At 54.2% G+C, this 20,804-nt stretch overlaps 1 protein-coding gene across 1 annotated transcript; it reads right to left on the reverse strand.

The window, feature by feature from the left end:
• Window positions 1-1,347: 1,347 nt before the first annotated feature.
• Window positions 1,348-18,518, reverse strand: LOC119096519 (uncharacterized). Its single transcript, XM_037219427.1, has 19 exons — window positions 18,513-18,518; window positions 17,192-17,331; window positions 16,845-17,050; window positions 15,830-15,916; window positions 15,268-15,307; window positions 12,948-13,095; window positions 12,187-12,330; window positions 11,256-11,489; window positions 10,569-10,790; window positions 9,967-10,129; window positions 9,520-9,596; window positions 9,166-9,453; window positions 8,536-8,629; window positions 5,751-5,951; window positions 4,747-4,945; window positions 3,963-4,093; window positions 2,982-3,102; window positions 2,236-2,371; window positions 1,348-1,419 (listed from the first exon to the last, which is right to left on the reverse strand). Exons 1-19 carry the CDS (start codon window positions 18,516-18,518, stop codon window positions 1,348-1,350), a joined length of 2,709 nt encoding a protein of 902 aa, XP_037075322.1.
• Window positions 18,519-20,804: the final 2,286 nt, after the last annotated feature.

A 20,804-nucleotide genomic window follows, 5' to 3' on the forward strand; every position in this document is an offset into this window, starting at 1 on the left:
GCGCGTTACTCTCACTGTCCGTTTACAGTTAGTTTGTTTTCTAATTTTGCCGAACACACATGACCGTTGATTGGAATTTTGTCTCTGATAACTAAGACTAGATGGGCTATCTCTTCTGAAGCCGTAAGAGGACCGTATTCAAACCGTTTGTTTGCGTTATTTATTAACAAAAGCGAATATAGTCCGTCGGACTATTTTGCGTCCTGCATTTGACGATTTGATAATATTTTATTCTACCATTTTCGGAATGGCTGATAACAAAATAATGAAGTTTAATGCGCCATGTATTTAGAAACGGCGCAAAACAGGTGGATGGTAAAGGAGGATGGCAAAACGTTAGATGCACATTTTATAGCCATCGGGTGTGTGACGGGAGGGGCTACCGTGATTTTCGACGGCGGGGGGGGGGGGTTATGAGCCAGTCCTAGTCCCGTTGGCAGTGTCTACGCGCTGCGAACAGACTAACCGACCCTACAAACGCTAATAAGTACACCGCCTAGCGTATCAATGAGCTATCGATGTTGGTTTGCCCTGGTGCCTTAGACAATTATCTCAGCTGCGTGCAGTACATATGCACTTGGCTATCGCGTGCTATTTTTTTTTTTTTATTACTAAATTACTCCTGTTAGGCTTGACATGCCACTACCCATGGCAGTGTCTACGAGTCTACGATATTTAAAACCAAAATCGTTTTCCTGATCACCAGATTTCAGGTGTCGAGGTGAAAACTGCGCTCGAACCTGCTAGGGGGCGGGGGCGGGGAGGGCTACAGCACCGTGAGATCCCCGCTTGACTGCGTCTTTGGTAGTAAACGCGCGCTATTATGCTATTACACCATGCCTTTTGACATGCTGAATCCTACGGGTACCTTGTTTTACATCGGAGCGCATCAGTGTTTCTGGTGTGAGTCAGGACACTTCTACGTTTGGAACAGTCGTTTGCATTAACGCTTGAAAACGGTTTTAAGGCAACACAGGGGACCTGTTTCGCTGAGTCACAAACTGTGCCACGCAAACTACGCAATGCGCACGACCCCCATACTTACTGATAAGTCATGATCAAGAGATCCCATGCTCTCGGAATCCCACAACCACGGCGAGCCCCACAGCTACGGCAGCGCAGAGCAAACGAACAGCCGCACCCTTCGCCACCAGGCGAAAACCAAACACAGCCAACGGTGCACAGACATTCCCATTGCACGAATGTGCACGCATGTTAGCCGACGGAAACCAAAAAGAGGGATGAGAAACGGATCCGGTTCACTCATGCACAACTGCCGAAGCGTCCGTTGTGATCTCCCTGCCTTCCATCAGCTCAGCGTTTTAAGACCGTCCGATCGTGCGCCGCTCACCGCGCGCTGCGCCGGCACGCCCAGAAGGAGAGCAGGATGTAGTCCTGCCTCAGCACGCGGACAGCCACCTACCAGAGCGGAACACAACAGGGCGGACTTAGAGCACGCAGGAGGATTGTGAAATTGGCCAGAACAAAGAGCAAATCGCTAAAGGTTTCAAGAAATGACAGTTATCTGCCGTTATGCTCATAACTCAGCTAAAACAAATTAGGAACAAAACAAATAATGCCTGATATGAATAAGTGGAATGCATACAGAACCCATACTGCACGGCAGCGGCCTGCATGACTGGAACTGGGCTGAAGCCTGCATCGATGCATAATTTAGGCGGCCGCATGCGGCTGTTTACGACCATGTAAAACTAATTTAGTTGGACCGCAACTCACCCAATGGACAATTTCAGTTATGATATCTAAACATCAAAGATTAAGCCGCTAGATGGCGGGTGATATATCATTTGTGTGTGTGCTATGCCACCGCCCAGTCACGGAATCAAGAAAGGTGATTAGGGGACCGACATGAAAAATGTGGCCATGCATTTTCGAGTAACGACCCCTGTTACACACGGCCTTTACGTCGCGCCATTTGAGAAAAAGATAGGTATTAATGCTACGCGGTTCATTGCTGACGTCGGTTGCAACACTTTGGACAGATCGATATTATATTTCATTCGATTTTTGAGACCGAAGTCAACGGCATACCGTATAGTATTAACCTAGATGTAAAGTCTCAAAGAGGGCCTAATATCGATGAGTTGATGACAAGTATGATAAATGATAAGCCATGAAATTATCCAATGCGAAAACCGAATGATAATCGAGATCGGTGCGTAGAAAGTGGACCATTCCCAAAACATCCAAGCCTCGTCCGCGCTCAGCTCTCACATGTTTGTTGATGGCGAATATGACGGGCTGGAGAGTGGGCGAGTGGTGGACGTGGTCGTCCAGGTCCGACCAGCGCCAGCGTCGCTCAGTGCCGTCATCGCGGTGGTACCAGCCCTCCCGCTGGTCGAACAGCAGCCTGCCGCCCGCGCCGTGCGCGCCCTCATCAGGGCCAGCTCACATCGAGTCGCGTAGCGGGTAACGGGCGTAACGTAACGCATTGTAACGGGCGTAACGCGCGGTTTGGCAGACCGCTGTCGCTGGCGAATGCGCCCTCGGCAATCAGCTGCGGATATTTTAGTGAGCTGTGCTCTGGGCGGCTACAGGGGAAGATGCATCAATGACCGGTCACAAACTGGCTTACAATCAAATCAAGCTGCGCCTGTCGATTAGTCTAGGTTGTGTTGTCGTCTAAAAAGGAAAGCTCTATATCGGTAGAACAAAACATGCTTATCGTGTGAAATGCACCGGTTAACTCTCTTCGTCGTTGTGAAGTCTTAGGTTCGGCCATAGGGATATGTCAACCGGGTGTCAGAAACCAACAAGGTGATAACTCCTTGATAGCCTACCATTTAAAGTGATCAGGCCCTTAAAAGCGAGGATCTGGAATGACACCGGGGGTTCAGATGGCCATATACTGAGGCTTCAATCGTGACCCAAGAACCTGAGGGTTTAGACGCCTGACGTGACGCCGACACTAGGTCACGCCGGCCTGGCCTTTTGACCTGGACCTTTCGTCGCCTCCCGACCTGATGGTGCCCTTTTCCGAGTAGATGAAACCGACGCCCTGCGGGTCGAACATGGCCAGCACGCAGTTGGAGGAGGCCGTGTCGATACAGGGCTCGTCCGGCATCACCACAAACCGGCGACCTGCGGCACAGGGCGCGTCGGCGCGGAGCGCCCTCTTCAAGCGTGGCCCTCTCAGAGAGGAAACAGCTCAGCAGTGCCAGCGCTTCCGCCATCCGCATGCCGTAGCTGCACCAGATGTGTCTGGCCAGCGTTAGCACAACGCGGCATGTCGTTATCGCCACGTCCAAGCCCATCGATCTCCCCGAACGCCGACGCGGAACCCGGTGCATTACGAAATTTCCCAGCAAAGGAGTGCGGCGGCTTTTTGGCAATCAGCATTGGGTGGGTGCCCTTTGCAGCACCACACCCGAGGGTGCGACATTTCGGCGGCCCTACGATAGCAGTTTGCACATTTCATGAGCGACTGGACTTCCCACATGGAACTTGTTTCGGAACCGAATCACTTCCAGCCGCTCTGTGCCCGGTTCCGTGCCCGCGGCCGCTGGTGGTGTTTGGGGGGGGGGGGAGGGGGGCGGCGTGTGGGATCCCCGCAACGGTCAGCTGTGTGGCCACCAGCAAATCCGGCTGTCCAGTAAGACTAGTGACCCGGGACATCGCAAAGCCAACAGCCCTAGAACCCTGCGCGATCATCAATCCTTGGCTCCGGTATCCAAAAGCAGATGTAGGAAGTTCCTAGTTGTTCGAGACTATAGGTTAATGTTACAAAAGCGCAGCAAAATAACGGACCTTTGGCATACCGGGAGCATTGCTGGCAAACGCTGTTTGGTTGGTATATTCATGAATACCTCATGGCTTACTGAAGGCCGGTGTAAGAGCTCATGGCACGGGATGGTCATAAGCCCCGACGCAGCCAGCGTCGGGGCTGGGAGAGCCATGAGGCGGCGGCGGCATCCACTGGTCGGTGGCGGTCCGCTGCGTACCTGCCGTTTCCATGGTGATGAGCACAGCTGGCTCGCCGCTAGGGTACAGCACGTGTCCGGAGCCGTCGCCGAACCACGTCACGAACAGCTGGCCGCAGGGGTAGAACTCCTGCAGGAACTGGTTCATGCCGCTGGGGAGAGATGGCGCCACAGTTAACTACGGAGCACACCGATCGGTTCGTGTCTTTAGAGCAAAGGGGCGCCGCAGGCTGACGTGGCTCACCGGCTGGCTAGTGATATAAGGGAGAGATGGCACCGCATGACGGACAGAACGCTGCGTGGTTTGACATGACCTCGCGTGCCGGGACGCTATCGTTTTGTGCAGGGAAGCGGGCTCGTCGGGAGTGGTCAGTTTGCCTCTCCGGTCTTCTAACGCTTCCGCCGGGCGCTTGTCCCAGACCCTGCCCATTGCATGCCCAGACCGTGCCCATTGCATGCCCGAGAAACTGCCCGATGTCCAGCGAGCCCTGCCCAGTGTTCACCAGCTCCTTGTCCGTAGCCCGCTGGCCCCTTACCCGATGTCTGCCGAGCCCTGCCCAGTGTTCACCAGCTCCTTGTCCCTAGCCCGCTGGCCCCTTACCCGATGTCTACCGAGCCCTGCCCGGTGTCTAATAACCCTTTATTTGTAGCCCGTCGGCTCCCCTCACCCGATGTCCACCAACCCCCTGCCCTGTGTTTACCGACCCCCCACCCGTAGCCCACCGGCACGCTTCCCGATGTCTGCCGACCCTCAGCCCGGTCTGCCGGAACCCCTGCCCGGCGTCTCCGGGGCCCCGAGGCCCACCTCTCGACCGGGTGGGTGACCAGCTCGGCCTCGGACTCCGGCTCGGAGGGTGGCCGGGGCCCCGGCTGCTGCGGATCGCTGCCGTCCCATGGCAGCTGAGTGACACCCTCCTCCAGGAACAGGATGTCGGAGAGCCGGTAGTGCATTTGGTCGTCGTTGACGGAGGAGTCCCGCTCGAGGCGGTCGCTGCGGTCCCCGCCTGCGGCCAGAGCAGGGACGGGTCAGGGCTGGGCGACTTAGCTTGGTGGGCTTTGCTGTAGCAGAACACGGATATGTGCAACAGTGCGGCCTCGAAGCCGCATTTGCCGTTAGTCGTCGAGACAGCGCTGTAAGCTATGATTACCGAGCATTTTGTTTCTGTAAAGAGTAGGTACTTTGCCACTGTGCACTGCCACGCTCCTCTGTGAGCCATACAACTGGGAGGCCAGCATAAGTGCAGGGTAGACCGACACAAGCACCCCCTACAGAAAACATGACAGTTTGCGGTTTGTTTAGTGATAAATTGGCTTATTAGACCACATGCTTGGACTCCATGCAACATCACCAGCTGAGAATATAGCACAGTATGTTTAAAGGAAATCAGTCATGTTGTAATTCTCTTCTAAATTATAATTTTTAAATCCTTTCAATCGTAATGCAGTGAAGAATCAATACGGTATAATTGTGCGGCTGCTGGGGCAGGCAACATTCGTAACTCAACGACAGGTTCTCTCAACTCCTAAAAAGCGTAGTGAAACGCGATATTCTGTGCGTCAGCGCCGCGAAAGCGTCATACAATCCAAGCGGACATCCAAGGCAGCTCATCAAAAATGCACGAAAACACCGGCGTGCATGGAAGAGCAGCAATTTTCATTCCCTGCCGCTCCGTCGATGAATAACGTGGGCTCCACGCATGGCTGCAGCTCACCATTAACGGCGAACTGAAGTAAGACGCCCCCGCTCCAGCCTACGCCCTGAACCCCCCCCCCCCCCCTCCCCCTCCCCTCCGTGCTCGGCCCGCTCACGTTTGCCCCGCTCGGTGCGCGAGTCGTCGGCGCTGTCCAGCGCGCCACTGCTCGTCTGAGCGCGCGCCTGGCCGCGTGTCTTGCGCCGCCGGCGGGCGGCACTTCCGGTGCGACCCTTGGTCCGCCGCCGGCCTGCCGCCGCCACCTCGGCGTCGACGCCCTCGTCGTCGGCGTCGGCCTCCAAAGAGCCGTCGTCGTCACCTGGCCAGGACAGTCGGCGTTGATTGGGGGGGGGGGGGGGGGGGGCGGGACCATACATTAGGCCGAAGGATGGAGGTGCCTCGAGTTCGAATTATTCGCGGAGCCTCGGCAGTTCAGTGACAACGTAGAACCAGTTGGCTGAAAATCTGAAACACTTGTGGCCATAAGAGGTGATTGCACATCGATTCTTCTATCGTGATTAGCAAGCGCTTCTCGTGACGTGCATGCGAGCATTACATACTTCGAAATGCTGCACATCAACCGTCGGATGGAAGGCAGGACGACAAGTGTATTGGACAAAGTGGACAAGCATACATGGATAAGCACGTGCTCGGGTGATGTCAATGTTCTCCCCAGCCGCGAAAGTTTTTGCAGAATGATTTCCGAACAGCGTGGCGTAGGCACGCCAAACACTGCAAAACTGTAGACAGCTGAATAGGAAAGATCTTGATTAGACAATATCAATAGCCTCATTACTCGTACAATAACCAAGAGAATGGACAGCTGAACATTTATATTTGGGCTGCATACCTTCATTGAAACAAATAACAGAAGTCAGCTCAAAATCGCCTGCCCATCATACTCCATTTTTTTTTTTTAAGCAGCAAGCCACAGTTTTTACAGGTCGCCAACATTAAGGGGAATAAAGAGGGAGCCATCACCGGTCATTACTTTGATACACTACACATCTCACTAAGAATCAGCATACGCGAAAAATGCGTCTACATGGCCCGAATTCAACCAAACAGGCATCATGCATCGCCCATCATCCAAACATTTAAACGATTTCAGGTGAACCATTTCAAGAAGCAGCCATCATGCATCACACATCATTTATGCACACAAGCGATTTTATTAATCCGGTATTGTGTATACGCGTAAGACATCACTCATGCATAAACACGATTTTAAATTTGCACGCATCACACATCAAGGTATTTAGCACATTCGCATAATCGGTCATGATAAGCCCTGGGTGTTATCGCCTGGTCGCCAAGTTGCCAAGGGGCTATAGGAATAAAATAATATTCGCATTGTAATTTTCAGTCAGAGGTGCACTGTACTGTGGTAATGGCTGGCAATTACCCCTTGTCTAATCACCTGGATGTTGGTGACCTGTAAAAACTGTAGCTCGTTTTTAAAGAAGACCTGAAAAATCAAGTAGGATGAGCAGGCAATTTTTAAGTTACTGCTTATATAAGTTTCGAGAAATGCATGTAGCCGAACTATCAATGCATCCATCTGTAAACTCCCCTGGTCATTCTAAGAGGAAAAGGGCTATTCATATTGTCTTATCTATATGCATAATCCTCTTCGTAAATGCGCTTGATAACATACGCCAAGGGAGATTTTGGTACAAAAATTAGAAGTACTTTGTCAGATCGCTGACCAACGGTATGCCAAGGTCAGGCCGCGGCTGTCAGCGAAGGGGCGTTCTAGGGAATCGTCCAATCTGATTGTTTTTTAGGGAAAGAAATAACTAAATCTAGGATTGCAACAAATTCCATTAAACCAAGATCGGGTGTGAAAGTCAGACCAAGGCCTAAACTGTTTGATGGCTTATGATGTTCATTTCGAATTTGTTAATAGCATGAATCACAACGGACATCATCCATCGGCACATTAAATATCAGAGTAGTCAACTGACCTAAACTGGCCCAGGTCAACACTGTGTTTTCAAGGACACAACCCTAGTATAATCATTGACGCTTATACAGTTGTAAAAATTAAAACAACCTGGTAAGATGTCGGTCACCATAACCTTCTAAAGGTCAAGCAAGATCACTAACTTTAAATCGGGAAGCTTTTGTTTAAAGCAGGCATCTGCGTTCAGGGCGGTTACAGGAGGTCTGGGGGCGCTTTGGACACGAATCTGGAGTTTGACTATGTCTGATCTTATTTTGTCCGAAGGCCATGACCTAGGAACCTAAAATTTTGACTCAAGTGTATTCACTTACAGGTCAACCCACCCTGGGAATTTTATGCCTCTAGTTATCTGGTGTTATAGATTTCAGTGGGTCAAAATGGCCTTCTCTCGAGTGAAGGGTATTCAACCGGCCACGTGAGCGCGTGTTGATACACAAACTTTTTATAATTATCCATTTCTTAGAATCATGCATAGATCTTTGGCATAATTGTAATAATGTATCAAATACCTATTGATTGGGTGGATATTTCTAAAGACTACGAACTACGGGCATGTTATTGAAGACGAAGCGGCGTTTGTAGATATCCGGCACTTCACCATCAGCGCGATTGTGCTTGCACTAGTGCAACGGAGCGTCACAACGACTAATTGTGACTGTCCGTGCACCCCAAGGGGTCACTTGCTCTACGTAAATCATCAGCTACATGGCCTTTGGGTGATTCATCGTGCCATATCGTTCAAATGGTAGATGGCAGCCAGCAAGGCTATCGATCGCACATAACAAACCCCGAAAATAGATGGCCATTGCACGCCCCAACCCCTGCCCTCTGCCTAAATCGCCATGCAGAGCATTACGTTGATTGTCACGTCTATTTCATCACAATTAGAAATGTGTTATGAGTTATATAAGCCAAGCGTAATGCACATTGGACTCACGTGCGTCTTGCTGGCCGGTGTCATCGGAAAGCGGCTCTTCTTGTATCTCGTCCGCCCTTAACTTGGAGGCTTTTAGGCTGGCCTTCGGAGAGCGCTGATAACATAAATGTGTGAGCTCAAGCGGGTATTTATCGACAATGGTAGGCAGCGCAGAACAGAGACGCAGCCAAGAGAGGAGAGCGGGGACCGGGCCCCCGCATAAGACCCAAATTGTTCGTGTCTTACCGCAAATGACCTCCGACAGAAGATCAAAAATCGCCGTGATACGGATTGTTGAGCTCCGGGCCCCTCCCGTAAGAACAACCTGGCTGCCCCCTGCGTGCGCTGGTGCTTTTTAGCAATGGCACACAAAGCAAGTTTTCGAGCGTACGTTTAATGAACTGATATAAATTCAATGCAACCGAATCAGCTCATTAAAAAAAAAATACGAGTTTCGTGAGAATAATACGAGTTTCGTAGTCACTACACACACAATTCGTAAGGCATAACCCGTCCACGGCACCGACTCTTAAGACAGGCAAAAATCAAAAATATCCGCGCTTTGTTCATGAGGCATCTTCCTGTGGTTCGCTGAGACTTGCCGGTCCGTGAGGCGAGGGGGGAGGGCGCCGTTACCAGCCGGCATCTCACCTCGTCGGCAGGGTCAGCCGGGATGCCGGGGTCTGTCTTCTCGGAGACACCCATGGCGGTGACGACCAGCATCTGCGGCGAGGCGGCGCCGCGCGTCACCTTGTCCATGATCTCCTTGATCTCCTTCGGTGAGAGCTTGCGCCCGAGCATCGCCTCCATCTCCTTCACCCGAGCCGACGTCTGCTGGCGGCGGCCGCTGCTGCGGCGCCGGCGGCGGCGGCCTGAGGACGAGCTGCTCTCCTGGAGCGCCGTCGCCTGGTCGGCCGTCGAGAGGCGCTGCGAGCCGCGCTGCCGCCGCCACCGCGGCTCGCCCGAGCGTCGGCGCCGGCCCCGGCCCGAGCCACGCCGCCTGGCCTCGCTCGACTTGCGCCGCTGGTCGGCCGACTTGCGCCGCGCAGCCAGCTTGGCCGCCACACTGTTGGAGGCGTCGACTGCGCGGAGCGGTGCCGACGGTTAGCTCATGTCTCAAATGGATGGGTGGCTCAGTGCGAAGAGGAAAGCGTGATGCTACACGCAATGTATTTCTAGTGTAAAGCCTGAGATACTTGAGGCCGTCAAAACGAGAAAAAAAACAGCACACACCACATCAGGTCTCCAACTCCTCCTCAGCATTTGCGGCGGCACTCTCGACCCACGTGTCCCCGCTCGTCTTACCATTCCTTTGGACGGGCATGGTGAAGGGCGGCAGCTTCGGCGGCGGGGCGGCGCTTCCCCTGCCGTCCTGGCCATACCGCTGCAGCGAACGGAGCCGCGCGCGCCGCTCCTCCCGGCAGCTGGCGCCGGCCGGGGCCTGCCGCTCGCTCGAGGCGACGCTGTCCACCGCCGACAGCAGCTCGTCGCTCCCGTCGAGCCGGCCCAGCTCGGAGCAGCGGCGCCGGAGCGCGGCCTGCCGCCGGATCTTGGCCAGGTCCTCCGCGTACTCGGCGGCCACCATGTCGGCGAACGGCTCGCAGCAGAACTCGGCCTGTCCGTGGGGCGGGGCTCTGGTCTGGTGTGAGCTCGCTCCAGTCAGCAAACCATGTCCGGTGCGTGAAACGTGTGGGATGCTGCGCATGTGCGCTGTGCAGTGCTCCATTTCACGAAGTGCTTGCATTTATGCTAGCCGAACTAAGACATGTGCTTCAACTTGAAAGAAATTGAAGCATGTCACATGACTTGTGTGAGTTTCGGCAAACAGTGAAATAAAACCTGCTTCCATTTTTTTACCTCCAGCTTGCCTTTGGGGGGGGGGACGGAGAGCCTGGGCGCAAAGCCCGCTGTCGAGGTCAATGGTAAGCTTAGGGAGTAAAGAGACCGAGGTCAACCAGCACAGGCCTTCTGTAAATCCAGCACTTAGGGAATACCATGCTAGGGGTGGCGGTGCAGCAGCACTCAGCATCCGAGCCTGGAGAACACCCACTCACACACATGCTGTCCTGGCCCCAGACGACGTCCTCGCCGCAGAACGGGCATATCAGCAGTTCGTCGAGCAGCAGCTGCAGGTCGAGCAGCCGTTGCCGGTCGGGCAGCTGGCGAGGTTCGCCCAGCGGCTGGTGGGCGTACAGGCGCGGACAGAGCGACTCGCGCGCCACCTGCAGGATCGTCGGTCGGAAGAAGCCGCTCGTGTCCTCGAAGAGCGGGTGGCCCTGGCGAGGGAACACACACAGTTGTGGAGGAAAGCGTGTGGACGCGCTGATCGCGGTCAGCATCGGCTGGTGAAAGGCACAGGTGGCGCCGGTCGGTTACCTGCGACTTTCGGTAACTGTCCGTGTGTCCACACCAAGACTGCACTGCATTCAGCCCCTGATGTAGAGAAGCGTATGAAACAACTGCCCAGCCCAACCTCTCTTCCAGGAGCAAGCGGGTCTTGTGAGAACTCTTGAGGCTCCATATTTGGTGCTTAGGTGTGTAGTTCAGGCTCGGAGACAAACGGGACTGTTCACTGCTGAATGTATCTCTTTCGGATATGCTTACATATGAATGAAGGGCAGCAAATCACCAATGTTAAGGATAATTTAACATCGGCGACATGATGCAATAGCATGTGATTGCACCTGCTTGCATATCCAGCTACTGCAGAGTTCCACCACGCCTCAGCGCCTCGCTCTCGCCTGTTCGGTGAGATAGTAGTTGAAGACGGCGACCGAGGGTGAGTAGTCCTGCGTGATCTCCAAGTGGTAGTTGATGAGCGTCTCGTAGATGAGCGAGTAGGGCGCGGCCGTGATACGCAGCTTGGAGCGCACCATCAGGTCGATCTGGGAGACTACTCGCGTCATCTCGTCGTAGTCCTGGTCCGGGATGTCGTCCCGCATCACGGGAGAGCGAGACCGGGAGCGCGGCACGACCTGCGGGCAGGAGACACGTCAACGGGACAGCATCAGGGGGCCGGGGTGTCAGCTGAACGGGATAGGATCAGCGGGACCGGGACACCAGCTGGAACAGAGCCACGTCAACTGGACAGGATCAGTGGCACCTGGGCGCCTCCTGGGACAGCGCCACGTCGGTGGGACAGGATCAGTGGCACCTGGGCGCCTTCATGGACAGGACCACATCGGTGGGACGGGATGAGTGGGACCAGGGTACCAGCTGGACGGAACAAGATCAGTGGGACCGGGGCATCTTCTGGGACAGAGCCACGTCGGCGGGACGGTCTCAGTGGGACCAGGACACCTGTTGAGACAGAGCCACGTGAACGGGACAGGGTCAGGGGACCGGGGTGATATCTAGGACGGAGCCACGTCGGTGGGGCAGGATCAGTGGGACCGGGCATCAGCTGGACGGGACAGGATCAGTGAGACCTGGGTACTAGCTGGACGGGAGAGGATCAGTGGGACCGGAGCACCAGCTGGAACAGAACGATCGCCTGTGCCCAAACTCAGTCAAAAGATCAGAAATGCGTGTGTCAAATCAGCATTTTCACGGCCGATATGTCATGAAATGCACTAGCTGCGTTAGATGATGAGGCAACGAGGCATTTGCCGGGGACGGAGGCCATGCTGATCAGCTGGTCACCGCGCCGCTGCTGCGGCCAAGGCCACTCACCTGTTCCGATTCGGTACGAGCGGCTGGCGGGCCTGTGGCGTCAATCATCGATCGCTTTCTCGTCATCAGATGCTTGATGTCGGCGTCTTCGTACACGCGATTATTTCGATCTTGTTCAAGACTACGTCGAAGAATGCGTGCGACCTGGCGGGCCAAGGCTGGACGTGGGTGTTGGATCATTATTGCGTTTGTCAAAGTCTACAGCCATCGACAATTTTGGGAGGTTACAGGACACAGAAATGACTTGTATTGATACGATTTGTCTCCGCACCCGGAGCAACTTGTCTGTCCGTCTGCATGTGTCGATCCGCACCTGGAGCGCCTCGTCTGTCGGTTCGCACCTGGAGCGCCTCGTCTGTCGGTCCGCACCTGGAGCACCTCGTCTGTGAGTTCGCACCTGGAGCACCTCGTCTGTCGATCCGCACCTGGAGCGCCTCGTCTGTGAGTTCGCACCTGGAGCACCTCGTCTGTCGGTCCGCACCTGGAGCGCCTCGTCTGTGAGTTCGCACCTGGAGCACCTCGTCTGTCGGTCCGCACCTGGAGCACCTCGTCTGTCGGTCCGCACCTGGAGCACCACGTCTGTTAGTCCGTACCTGGAACACCTCGTCTGTTGGTCCGTACCTGGTGTACCTCGTTTGTCAGCCCGCACCTGGAGCACCCCGTCTGTCGATCTGTACCAGGAGCGTCACGTCTGGCAACCCGCACCTGGGGCACCTCGTCTGTCAGTCCGTACCTGGAGTACCTCGTCTGTCGGTCCGTACCTGTAGCGCCTCGTCTGTGTTGAGCCGCTGCAGGGCGGCGAGCACCTTCACCAGGCAGGAGCGTCGGTCCAGCAGGAGATAATTGGAACAGCAGGTCTGGGTGCCCTCCGTCGCCTGCATCTCCGTAGTAGATGTCGACACCGTCACGCTGGCGTTACATCACATTGTGACGTCATATCAAACGACGCTATCATGCTGACGTCACATGACACCGTCGCACCGGCGTCCCATGGCGTCTCTACGCTGGTGTCACGTGACACGCTGTCACGCTGTCGCCATGCATAACACCGTCATGCCGGTGTCATGTGATACCGTGGAAGCTCCGCCTGACGAAATGAGCATGCTGGAGGCACTTGACACTATCATGTGTGCGTCACATCACCGAGGAACGGCGCCACGGATTGTGAGTGGGGGCAAGATTTTCGAGGGTGTCTCCCGGACAAAGAAAGGCCTCCCTACAGGGAGGCCTCCTAGATGATGTAGTGTTCAAGGGAAACAGGTATCAAGGGCATGTGTTCATTTTCCAAACAGTCGCATACATCATGTCCGAGTAAATAAATGACAACAGTGACCTTGTGACCAGTGAGTGACCTAGTGACCAGTGAGTAGAAGGAGACCTTCAACTTATTCAGCAAATGATCTGTGTTACCCGAAATAGGAGCTCCTAATTCATGGAGGCCCTTGTAATCCAGAACAGGGTGCTTCCAAATTACGAAGAGGCCTCCAAATCTGGCTAAGCGGCTTAGTCATCGCAAAACAGGTCATCCTGATCCTGAACCTGCGGCCACCTGATGCATGAAAGGGGCCTACTGCTCCAGAAATGGAGTCACCTGAACATAGAGGATGCGTCCGAATTCGAACCGTGAACAGGGCTTCCTTTTTTATAACGGGGACGTCCCGAGTCAGCAGAGACTTTTTTACACAATATTGTGCCTTTTTATGTAGGGCATGGGCAACCTGATTTATACAGGCGCCCTTAAGCGTCCAGAAAGCGGGCCTCTCAATTCAGAGAAGGGTCTCCTGGATCCGGTTCACTACTGTCTAGCTCTGTCCTGGGTGGCCTCCAAGATCCGAATTTTGGTAATCTACGAATAGCTACAATGCCTCTATTTTGTGAAAAGAGAGCGTCAAAACAAGCTTTTGTGGGCAAAAGCGGACTCCTGCTCCCTTTGCCTGCTGCCAGCAGGTAACTTCCCCCTCCCCCTGCCGCGCCGCTCCCGCACATCATGCTGACATACGTTGCGCAATGCTGTGATACTCAGGTCACCTGATACCAATATCCATGACTCGTATTTCGTCACACTCGCGTCGTATGACAACGTCATAATGACGTCAGATGTGACCGTCGCACTAATGGCACATGGCACAGTTATATAATTGTGTGCGGTGGCACTGTGGTGCTGACTTCATGTGGCATGGTCACACTAGACTGACAGAGGACAGTGAAGCTGGCGTCACAGGCACGGTAACGCTGGCGTCACATGGTACGGTCACGCTGGAGTCACATGACATGGTCACGCTGGCGTCATATCGCACGGTCATGCTGGCGTCATATCGCACGGTCATGCTGGCGTCACAGGGCACGGTCATGCTGGCGTCACAGGGCACGGTCATGCTGGCGTCACAGGGCACGGTCACGCTGGCGTCACATGACAAGGTCACGCTGGCGCCACATGGCACGGTCATGCTGGCGTCACATGGCACGGTCATGCTGGCGTCATATCGCACGGACATGCTGGCGTCACAGGGCACGGTCACGCTGGCGTCACAGGGCACGGTCACGCTGGAGTCACATGACATGGCCACGCTGGCGTCACATGACACGGTCACGCTGGCGCCACATAGCACGGTCATGATGGCGTCATATGGCACGGTCATGCTGGCGTCACATAGCACGGTCACGCTGGCGTCACATGACACGGTCACGCTGGCGTCACATGACACGGTCACGCTGGCGCTATATAGCACGGTCACGCTGGCGTCACATGTCACGGTCACGCTGGCGTTACATGTCACGGTCACGCTGGCGTCACATGTCACGGTCACGCTGGCGTTGTATGGCACGGTCACGCTGGCGCCACATGGCACAGTCATGCTGGCGTCACATGGCACGGTCACGCTGGCGTCACAGAGCCAGTCCCGATTGCGTTACAGTACAAAGTAACCTGCTTCGCATGGCAATTTTGGTGGTAAACACATGTTCAGGGGGGCACGATCTTTAAAACGTCGACGAAGAAGCTGACCGGTCACCCTGGCATTTGCTCCAGTGCGCCGACTTATTTCGGTCAGATCAAGCGAAGCAAACAGCCAAAACGCTCACCCTGGTTTGCCCTGACTGATCACCGCTTGTTGCTCGGGCTCTGAAAAAAATGCAAAACCCTTCGTGAGTAGAGCTTGCAAAGCCTTGCATCGAAAAAAAAATTGGGGGAGTAGCGACGCGTACCGGAATGCAAGGAAGTCTCACGGCCGATATTTTGTTGCAGAACCACTGTAAAGATGAAGGATGCAATTAGTGCTAATCGACTGTACTTGCACGGTAAAATCGGATTATTTTCAAGTGTCATGTCAGTTTTGGTCTAATGGAACGCGGATCGGGGGGAGCCATGAATAAAATATAAAAGGCTTCAAGCATAACGTGCTGAGGAGCCCGTCAGTACAACGCGGCAATAAGTGTGCAACTGCAAACCACAAACTGTTTTTTTTTGTTGAACTGACTGCTACTGATGTCGCCTACATGCTCCAGTGAGGTTTGTCTTTTCAAGTATAGCGGTTCACATGTCAGCTGCCGCGGCCGCCGGGTTTCGAGGCCGTATCACCGGCGGCCGTGACAGGCCTTTCGATGACGTCAGACTGCGGTCCCCGGCGCCGCGTTCACGGCCGACCTGCGCCGGCCCCGGACGCCTCGGAGCTGATGTCGCTGAAGCGGCTCTTGCCGTCGGCGACCGTCTCCGAGCTGCTGGCCGGGTACACTGGGGACACACAGGGGCGGCGTCGGCTTGGGCGACACGTCGTCTGGGGGTCGGGTCACCCTGGCTGTGCGGACACCACATACAGGAGCGGGGCAAACAACGCCTGGTCGTCATGATGGTGGCACGGCTCTGCACGTCGGCCACGACGATTAGCTTTGGCTGGTGTGGCGTTGATGATATGAACGGCAGATATGAAATTAAATGCTTAATAGAAGTTTATGTTTCAAGATATCACAAGCTGAAGGATGCCGGTTACAGCACCTGTTCATGTGGCTCGAGTGTTCCGCTGCGTAGAAACACTTATTCTAACCGTTACGCTAAAACAGGTTACTAAAAGTGGCTTATGACTGGACTGTTAAGTTGCATTTGCTCAAAAACAGCGATAATGAAACATCTGACCTCAATATCTAGAACGTGATCAGTATACTTGTTGCACTGACCCAGGTTAGCTGCAATGCAGAGCAAAATCGTACTTCTTAAAGTAATGCCAAATCGGACTTGGTCATTCCGAGTTTCACAAAGCATTACTTCTCAGTATTACGCTGCCTGGTTATGCTTTTATGTGAAGACAAGAAAATGTGGGGCATTGGTTGGCAGACGTAAAGTAACGGTTTTGAACAAATATTCTCATGTCTCCAATTAATTGGGACCAAAGCTAAAATCATGCATGACTAGCACTTCTAAGGTATAAGACAACGGTTCCGTTCCTGTCATACATAGACACAGCACGGTACGCATCGCGTTTAGTCCAATAAAGGGAACCAACCCCTTCCCCTCTCATTCCCCTACAATAGGATGGATGCGGGCGCGGCGTTTGCTTTCCTCGGGTGATGACGGGCCTGATGAGTGATGTCACCCTTCCCATTTTTCCTTCCCCTTCCTGGCATGGTGATGGACTCAGTAGAGGCATCACCACCTCCGCACATACCTGAGATGGTGGTTGACTTGCTAGAGGCGTCGTCGTCCGTGCTGCGGTAGCGCGGGTCGGTGCTGCGCAGGTACTCGGAGTAAGCCCGCGCCGACGTCTTCCGCTTCCACTCCTGGTGCTCCTGCGCGCTGCCGGAGCGCCCGCTGCGGCGACGCCGCTTGCCGCTGCCGCTTCCGGAGCGGCCGTCCTCGGTCGAGGATGACCACCTGTGCTCCGGCGGCTCGCCGGCCGCGTCGGCGTCGGCTGGCGGCGCCGGCTCCGCCTTCTCCGGGACCGGCGGCGGCGGCGGCGGCGGCGGCGGTGGCGGGTCGGTGAGGGTTGCCACGCTCGTCGGCGGCGCCTCCTGCCAGGGCGAGCTCTGGCCGCGGTCACTCAGCAGCCGCTGTTTTGTGTTGTCGATGCTCGCACGATAAGCGTCCGCCGGCGCGAAGAACTCCTCCGGGATCTTCCGGACCTCGGCACCTTGGCTCTGGCCGGCGTCCCTGTCCTGGATGACGTCAGAGGCCGTGGTCACGAGGGGGACGGGATCAGGCTCAGTGGGGTTGCCTGCATCGGGATCCGCCTTGGATGTGGCCGTTATGACCGATATCTGCTCTTCAGTCAAAACTTTGAGAACTTTCCCCTCCGATGCGCTCTCATCCTTATTTGTAATGCTGCTGTCTTCGCCTTCACCAGACTTGTTTTTATTTGCGATCGGTCTTTCAGCAGCGTCTTCCTGGTATTGAATGCTCCTGTTGTCAGCAGGGATCTCAAATTTTTGTACGTCATGAACGTCAATGCCTGCGGTTTCCTTGCTGGCATCGAATGTGGCCATGTGGTCTACCCCTTTGTTTTCTGACAGCGTTGGATTTTTATCTCGTTCAGAGAATGACATGCGATCTTTATTTTCATCTGGATGTTGTACAGGATTGTTGCTTGCAGATGCACGTTTGGACCCGAACCGATTGTTTGAGCTTTGGTTAGATGGCACCGAATTCGGTCCTGTTGAGCCACGTTCAGAATCTGGTCGGCCGTTTGATTGGGGGTTTGATTTCGCATTCATTGACCCCGCTGAACCACCTTTTGAGTCTGATCGGCTACTTGTCTCTCGGCGTGGTTTTGCCTGGTTGGACCCTGCTGAACCTCGTTTGGAGCCTGATCGGCTTCTTGGCTCGTGGTTTGATGGCACGGAGTTAGATCCTGCTGAGCCTTGTTTTGAGTGTGATCGGCTTCTTGGCTCGTGGTTTGATGGGACGGAGTTAGATCCTGCTGAGCCTTGCTTTGAATGTGACCGTCTTCCTGGCTCGTGGTTTGATGGCACGGAGTTGGATCCTGCTGAGCCTTGTTTTGAATGTGATAGGCTTCTTGGCTCGTGGTTTGATGGCACGGAGTTGGATCCTGCTGAGCCTTGTTCTGAATGTGATCGGCTTCTCGAATCTTGATTCGATTGTGCAGGATTGGGCCCTACTGAGCCTCGTTTCGAATCTGAATGACTGCTTGGCTTTTCGTTTGATTTAACAGGATCAGACCCCGCTGAGCCTCGTTTCACTTCTGCTCGGCCGCTGTCGGGTCTTGAATCACGTTTGCTGGACCCAGAGGATGTCCTTTTCTTGCCTGTTTTTGACGGCTTCGCATGGCTCAAGGACGTTCGGGAATACTTCGACGCCGTTAGTTCGGCTTCTACTCCACCTCCATGGTCGAGCGGGGCTTTCGAAGCCCCCGATTTTCGCTTTCCGTCCGAGTTGGCTATCTCCGGCTGTGACTGCCGCCGGTCTGCTGCCCCGCTGTGGTTCGGGGACGAGGAAATGCTCTTGGCGTCTACACTGACACCTGCAGCGCCGTGCTGCCCCGACTCTGTCGTCAAACCACGCTGCCGCAGCATTTCGAGAGTTTCGTCGTCGATGGCGAACAAGAAGCTGCGCTTGCGTTCATCCGTGAGGTCGCGCGCCACCGACAGTGATAGGTAGCGCTCGATTTCGTTGACCGTCTCGTCCTGCTCGGCGTTGCTGGGCCGGCGCCGCGCCGCCCTCGTGCGAGACGCTCGTGCCGACGCCGACCGCTGCCGGGAGGAGACGGCGCTGCCGCTTGCCACCAGCGCCGCCGGCGGCACGGCGTCGGAACTGAAGCTGCCCCAAACGCCCGGCGGCAGCACCGGGCCGTTGGCTCCCAGCGCGTTCGGCGCGCCGCCACCCGCCGCTGCCGCCGCCGCCGCCGCTGCCGCCATCGCCTCCGCATCAGCCGGATGCACTGTCGAAAAGCGGCGGCCAGAGGCGGAGCGGTGCGTGCGCTGTCCACCGTCGACCGGACTGGAGGTGGGCACTGTGCGCTCCTTCACACCGGACCTTGAGACTTTGAGACGAGAGGGCTTGGAAGAGCTGCCACCACGCACGTTATCGTTTCCATCGGGTTCTTTTGCCGGACTTGGCTTGTCCTTTGGGTCCTCAAGGGCTGTATGGGACTTCTTCTTTTGCTGCTGTTGACCCGATGAAGATTTCTTGTTAGCCAGCAGCGATGCGGTGGTGGAGGGCCTTTTCTCATGCTTTGCTTGCGTGAGATCGGCTTTTGCCTCAGTGAGTTTTTTTAGCTGTTCCAGTTGATTAGATGCTGAGAGAGATATGGACTTCCTGGCTTCCCGTCCTGAGATCTTAATCTGATCTTTTAGGTCGTCGTTGATGCTTTTCTTCGTCGCTACATAGCTAACCGTGGCACTTCTTTGCAGGGTCTTGGACTTTCGCTGTTCATTCGAAACAAGAAGTTTTGCATTGCTCCTCGTCCCACCTTTGTTCGGTTCAGCGTCTGGGGTGGGTAGGACATCATTGCTGCTCTTCTTCCGCCTTGTATTGTTTTCTTTGCTAGCTTGTTTGATTTCTTGAGGCGTCAAATTCAGTTCTTGAATACTTGAAGCCGATATGTGAATTTTCGACGGGCGGTCTGTCTCCATGCTTACCTAGCTGTCGGTGCAACACATCTGGCGGAACTTAGATCAGTTTAAATGTTCGTGGCTGGACCACGTGACGTGCAGGATTAGGAACGCATTTCCGAGGAGTTCATGTGGCAGAACATGGCAGAAGTATTATGTCATGTTGAGTATAATGACATGGGTACCCGCTGCGAGAATAGCATAACCGGTTCCCGAAATGTCATCCTCCATCTCCAGCCAACTAGGGACACGAAGTTCGAGTCTAGGTACGCCTCACATGCTTAAGAAGCGGTGCGGTTGCCTGAATAGAAATTGGGCAAAAACATGTGCAAGCTTTTCAGATATGTTTACGCCTACGCAAAGACCACGTTTATGTAACAATAACACAACAAACGCCGGCTTAAAACCATTTCCGCTCGTGCTGTTCAGTTAATACTTACCACCACAACAGCGGCCAGGTTTGAAGTAAGTCACGCAGAACTAAGTACGTCAAAGACTTGGTGAATACAATGAGTGCTTATACAAATGCATGACTGTGTAGGGAGACCTGTCGAGTTTTTCTCATGCAAAATGAGCTGTCAGGTTCTGTCGAGCTTCACTGAAGGAAAAAAATATATATCGGCAGGGGAATGAGCTGCTCATGTAATGAAGGAATTTTGCAGTTAAAAAACTCACTTTTACGATATTCATGTTAGATTGATTGCCAATCCAAGTCAGCACAGAATTATTAGATTTCGCCAAATGGCCGCCAACTAGTTTGGCATTAAGCCGAACGAACAGTCGCCGTTATCCCCCTCTATTCCTTAAATTTGGATGGTCTCAAAAAACTGGAAAAACTGGTCTCAAGCAAAAGGCAGCATGGTACCCACGCTTCTCAAATGTCCAAGTAGTTTCAACTGAATGCGGTGCGTTGTACTACCGACAGATTGATTTCGTTTTGCTTTTGAACAACGATGAAAGTATATAAATACAAATATGACATGACTTTCAGAGAAAGCCCGGACGGCTTGGGCGAATGACGCCAGAAAAAAATGAGGCCAGAGCAGGGCAGGACAGTATAT

Source organism: Pollicipes pollicipes, unplaced genomic scaffold (assembly GCF_011947565.3).
Source record: "Pollicipes pollicipes isolate AB1234 unplaced genomic scaffold, Ppol_2.1 Scaffold_4295;HRSCAF=5057_pilon_pilon_pilon, whole genome shotgun sequence".
Lineage (NCBI taxonomy): Eukaryota > Metazoa > Arthropoda > Thecostraca > Pollicipedomorpha > Pollicipedidae > Pollicipes > Pollicipes pollicipes.

Excerpts from the sequence above, each read along its gene's own strand:
- LOC119096519 (XM_037219427.1), bottom strand. Across the intron at positions 15,917-16,844 it reads CAAGTCAACCACCATCTCAG|TGTACCCGGCCAGCAGCTCG; the intron begins GTATGTGCGGAG and ends GTGTGTCCCCAG. Across the intron at positions 10,791-11,255 it reads ACTACTATCTCACCGAACAG|GGCCACCCGCTCTTCGAGGA; the intron begins GCGAGAGCGAGG and ends TTCCCTCGCCAG.